At 28.5% G+C, this 5952-nt stretch overlaps 1 protein-coding gene across 4 annotated transcripts in view; it reads left to right on the plus strand.

The window, feature by feature from the left end:
• LOC113403119 (dystrobrevin beta) overlaps nucleotides 1–5952 on the plus strand; it is a 170224-nt gene that overhangs the window by 13268 nt on the left and 151004 nt on the right. For 3 of the 4 annotated variants that reach the window (XM_026643567.2, XM_064219035.1, XM_064219036.1), the window contains one exon: nucleotides 83–2105. Coding sequence is in view for 2 of the 4 variants with exons in the window: in XM_064219035.1 (XP_064075105.1) it covers nucleotides 83–136 (54 nt within the window). In the remaining 2 variants the exon portion in view is untranslated. Of the gene's footprint in view, nucleotides 1–82; nucleotides 2106–5952 lie in introns of those variants that run through there. The other variant, XR_010309673.1, reaches the window with a different exon arrangement.

The raw sequence follows: 5952 nt of genomic DNA on the forward strand, positions 1-5952 counted from the left end.
ATTGTTGTAATTGGTTACAAAAGATAAAACTTATTGCTTGGTAATTGGTATAAATGATAATTAATGAACTAATTTATTGCAGGACATACCGCCTCCGCTCCCGGCTCGTACGGGTCACTATTACCCGCGCACATAGCTCTAAAGTATACGTAATTTTATAAAAAATCACAGTAGTTTGTTGTTGAAGCGACCTTGGGTTATATACCAATCATCTTGTTAAAAAATTAACTTGGTATTTCGTATAGGCTCGTTTTTTATTTATAACTGCTATAAACTTACATGTTACCCTTAATCATATTGATCCTTATTGCAGGGGATTAAAGTTCAAATTGAAATGCATATACATAATACGTATTGAATGTCAGGCAGTTTCTTTAAATATTGTAATACATTTCTTTTTTGTTTGTTTTTTGTGCATAAAAATTGCGTTAACTTTAAGTATTCGCAACTTAACAGATTATATATTAATAGAATAATACGTACAGTTGCACAGACAATTGTATCAGATATAATTATTGACGTAAGAATTATTATTTATTATCGAATTTTAAGGATTCATATTTAAGTCTTATCTTGTCTGATTGTAATTGTAAGATTGTCTTCAAAATTAATAAATTTTGTAACTTTTGTTGCTGATTGTACTTTTATTCGGAAATAAAAAAAATATGTAGTCGAAAATAAACAGACTGATTATACATTAACGATTGATATAATTACAAACGGACACATCGCTACATTGTATCGCAATATTCGTTTATTTTTATATAAAATCAGTAAATAAATGAAATAAATAAGTTCTCAGTTCCAAGTTGGCAAGATATAAATTGAAGTTGGCAGTTCTCACATACCAAACGTAAAGACTTGTTGTCTTTACTTGTACTTATTTAAGTGTGTAGTAATTTTCGTTGATTTAAAGTAAGTCATTTTAAACTTCGAATTTTAACCCTCTCAATCGAAAAATATGAAAAATATTTTTTGAAAGTTTAGTTTTAAATTAATTTTAAAATCTTAAAGTACCTTTGGTTGTTTGAGTCTAGTCCTTAGCTTTATATTTTTTTAAAAGCTCAAAATGTATTTTTTTTTTAATAGGTAATTCCGTTACCCTTCCCCTTCTGTCTTCCATTTGTCAATTCCTTCCAAAATGTACAAAAATGTCAATTGATACTTCCTTAAACATCCTTTGCCTATTTTCACATTGAAACCATTTTAATCTCCCCCAAAACTTGAACGTATTGCTAATACGAACATTATATAATATGTCTTATTTGTTTTAATCATAGTTTAAATTTATTCCCATTTAAATTTAAACCATATTTTTTTAGAATTAAAAAAAAAACTTTTGGTATATGTAATTTTAAAAACAAAAACTATGCTTTAAGGCAGAATATTTTTATTCCATTAAATATTTGTGGTTAAAAACTCTTTCGTTCAATTTTGCGGGTTATCAACCTTTCGATCCTTAAGCACACCGTTGCATTCCCATACGGTAGCGAAATTTTCTCTCGTTCTTTCTTAAACGGTTTGTATAGTCTTGTCCTTGTCAGTTTATAATATGGCTCGAATAATTCGTGCGAAGGCGTGACTATCTCATTTTATCAACAATCTGTTGTATTGCAGTAAAAATATTATCGAGCAGATTATCCTTTATAAATATTAAGACTGAAAACATTGGTGTACCACCGCGAATGCCAAAATTTTTCAAACCAAAATCGTTTCATTGTATTTTTATTCTGTGGCTGCTTCGTTTCATATTACTATGAATTAAACTATGATATTTGGTGATCAGGGTTGCCATTCGTATTTATTGAGTATTTATATAATATTGACTCGTCAAAGTGCATGGGACTACACGTAGGTGTTTATTTAATCTTTAAATTAATTTGTTTCGAATTATTTTATGTAACCAAATGAAAAGAAAAATTTAACAATTTATCTCTACGTTATGTTAAATCATGAACTACTTCATAAAGATTGTGTCGCTCCAAAAAGGCTCTTGACCAACCAGATGTAACTTTGAAATGGCGAAGGATCTTTCATTTTATTCATTACAAACAAATATCATTAAAAATATTACATATAATTTCGCAGAATTTTTGACTTTAGTCTAAATAAATATGAAAATATTTTTTTTAATAAATTTCACGCCGTTACAAATTTATGTTTATTGTTGTATTTTTTTCGAAGGCCGGATTTTTAACTGTCAAATACACGTCAAACGAATGACACTTGATTCATTAATTTGGTTCATGGGAGAACTTTATGATTCATCCCTTTTAAATGGCAACCCTTCCGATATTGTATCTTACTGTAATGATATAAACGTCCAAGAATGAATGAATTTTTAAAATACGTATCGCAACATAATTTGTTGTAATATTATCATAATAATAAGTAATTTAGTTTTAAGATGTGTTTTCTTTGATATTTTGTTTGCGTTGTTCGATTCATAATATTGTGTTTTTTATGTATCATTAGCGTTGTACTTATTTTTTTTATTTGGTACGTTTTTTTCAAATTTGGTATTGTACTTAAGGTTTAAAATTATACGATCAACTTGGTTTATCTGTAAATTTATATTAAAAATTAAAAAAAATTAAAATCTTTCATAGTCTTTGATAAATATTTTACATAAGACTTTTAACATGAAAGACGATTTAAAAGACAAAGTTCTAAGACTACTGTCAAGAAGGTCTTAGTTTTAAAAAAAAAACATTAAATATTCACTATTGTCATAATTTTAGTGCATTTTAGTTTAATATGTACAAAATGTTAATGTAAAAAAAAAAAACTTATATCGTGAAGGCAAACGGCCTCACGTTCTCTTGTGACGTCATGCATTTATGTCTTTTTGTTTTCCCTAATTATAAAGTCTTTCAAAAAACCTACTAATCTACTTCGATATTTCCAATACTTCTTTACAATTTGGACGTATAAAAACGGAATGCACTAATAAACGTAGGCTAGGTTTTGGCATATCATTTATTTTATAGATAATTAAGTGCAATAATATAAGGCGTGAGGTATATCTTGCCGGATATGTGATGGATTCTACCATAGTTATAATTTATTTCGATAGCTAGATATTTCGAGAATGTCATTTAGTATAACCCAAAGTATATAGCGATGGTATTTTTATATGACGTGGTGGATTCGATAAAAGCGTTCTTTATGATTTCAGCAGTGAAGCAATGTCGATCACAAGATCCCTTTGTTAAGGTATGGCCACACTTGTGTTTGTTTTTAAAGCATGTACGGCTATCTCATTTGACTATAAGTAAGGTCATAAGCGTGTTAACAGCATTGCATCACTCGTATATACATATTCAAATATATATATCTAAAACAATCTTACATGTCATATAATAAAAACTATCGTATTAGTTCGTAAGGTCTGTACTTATTACTATTATATTTCAAGAAAAAATTAAACATTAGATTTTATAAAGTATCCCGACCCACCCCCCTTCTCCTCCCTCACAGGTGAAATATTAAACTATCTAATCTATATTTTAAATCCATACTATATGTAATACTAAAAGTACATAGTATTTTATACCATAATAGATTTCATATAAAACGTAGAGTAGTTATATGTGTAATGTTAACTATATGTAATTAAGTAGGAAGCACAAAGTGAAAACTTCGTTTCTATATTGTGTCGTTTATATAAAAATACGATTTTTATGTGTTGTCTATTAGGTCACGTCATGTAATATCTATGTATGTATTAACCGAATATTTTATGCAATGTTTTTGTATTTGTGTAAAAAAAAAGCTTCGGACTGAGGCTGAAGAAAGGTGGTCTTGCTTTGTGCTTTTACACGACAGCTGTCAGGTGTCAACTGTCAGGCCTATTTTTTTTTTTGTTTTATTTGATTCCATTCGGCCAAGGCGAAACGTTTCATTCCTAGCTTGAGGGCGTTGTAAGGTTGTGATTTCAACGAAAGGGTTGAGTAGATGATTCCAGATATATTATTTATTGATAGAGGAGATATTTTAATTGAATTGACCCCGAGGCAAAGTGAGACTGTCTTTCAAGACGAGGCTTGTAACCAACATCCATGATATTGTAAGGACTGTCGTTGCAATTGTAAACATTCCAATGCTTGTGATTATGTGTTTTATTTTCATCCCCTATACAACCCCTTGTTATATTATATTCAATATTGAAGTAGATTAATACTGATAAACGTTGTATTTTAATTTGAAATAATATTTAACGGAAACTTGTTTGTACTTTGTTGGTTTCATTGAGTAAAGCACCGAAAATATATGATCCAAACATTAAATATCTAATAAAAAATTACATTGGCATAGCAAAAATATTTTTTTAGGATTCTAGTTTTAATATTCTGCCATATTTGTGCTTACCAAAGAGTTAGAGTGATGAAATTAGGTCCAATCTTACTTCTAAATTCTACTAAGTAGGAAGGCTTCTCCAGAAGGTACTCCAAATACTCTTAAATTTTTTTGATAAAAATATTAAAAAATAAACAATTATTCCATATAAATATTTATTAACACCAGTCTTCACAGTATCGGACGCTGCCCAATGATTAAAGAGCATTCCATCACATACATATGTGTTTTTTTGTATACAAACAAAATACGATCTCATATTTTTGAGTTTTAATTATACTTTATCCATTTTAAATAATATACTTCTATCTATTTATAATGTGAATTAAAATAAAATATAAATAAATTAATTAAAATATTTTAATATATAAAAAAAAAAAAGTCATTTTTTTTAAGTTACTTTACTGTCACTACATGTTCTCGATAAGCGGGCACTTTTGTAACCTTCGCAACAAATATTCTTGTGGAATTCCTCTACTGAACATTAACAATTAAAGATAGATAAGCTGTTAAACACGAACGCAAAATTATCTTTCCTTTGTTTTAAATTACAGATTGTTTTTGTGAAGAGTACGCAGTACGCACTGCTACTTTGACCCTTAGTTTCAAGTATCAAAATTTTCAATTCCAACGACATTGACAATACACAAACAACTGTCAAATCGAAGACGCTCATTGTTTATGATACGGTATAAGAATTATAAACTTCAAGTCACTTTTTTTTAAAAGTTTTCCACTATGTACACGCACACTAGTAAAGTATGACGTCTGGCGAGTGACAAGAGTAGCCGTCACGCTCACGAAAATAAAAAAGTTTTTCGTTTGTTTTAGTTCTTTTGTAGTGCGACACTCCATAATTATGAATAATATAATGTTTCCTACTTTCCCTTTAATACATAATATGTAGTCGTTTTTAATATAGTTACTCTCATTTGTTATTTAAATGAAATTAACGTTTTCTTTATCACCTATCCAATAACAGGCCTTGTCAAAAGTTACATAAATGGTCTTATAATTCTATGTAGCCACATCCACACCGATCTAAGTAACACACTTTTAACCGATGTACGATTATCAATTAACATATTATCCAACATAGTCTTCGTCTTCAAATAACCGATGAGGGTATATATTTCTTATACCGTATCTCGTAATATATACTACTTAATTTTCGGCGGCGACTAATGCTAGAAAATATTAATTTACGACTACATTTTTATAATTTTTATTTTTTTCTAGATTAGATATATTCTACTTACATTACGTAATAAAATTATGAATATAAAGATTTTTAAGTTCGCTCGCTGAGATAATGTTTTCTGACGTCTGTCTGTTGGTCATGAAACTACCAGAAATAACGGGTTGATATTACCTTATGAAAGCGCAGTACGAGTTAAAAAAAAAAACATTTTTGTTTAAAATGAAATTTATCACAACATTATAACATCTTATGTAAGTCGACTTTTTATTAATATAATGTTTAATGATATTATTAGTTATAATGGCAAATAAACTCTTATATTATAATAATATATATAATGTAATAAATTCCTCGCCATCTCAAAGTTACATGTTTGTTTCGACTACGGACCT

This window comes from Vanessa tameamea, chromosome 25 (genome assembly GCF_037043105.1).
Source record: "Vanessa tameamea isolate UH-Manoa-2023 chromosome 25, ilVanTame1 primary haplotype, whole genome shotgun sequence".
In the NCBI taxonomy this organism is placed as follows: Eukaryota; Metazoa; Arthropoda; class Insecta; order Lepidoptera; family Nymphalidae; genus Vanessa; species Vanessa tameamea.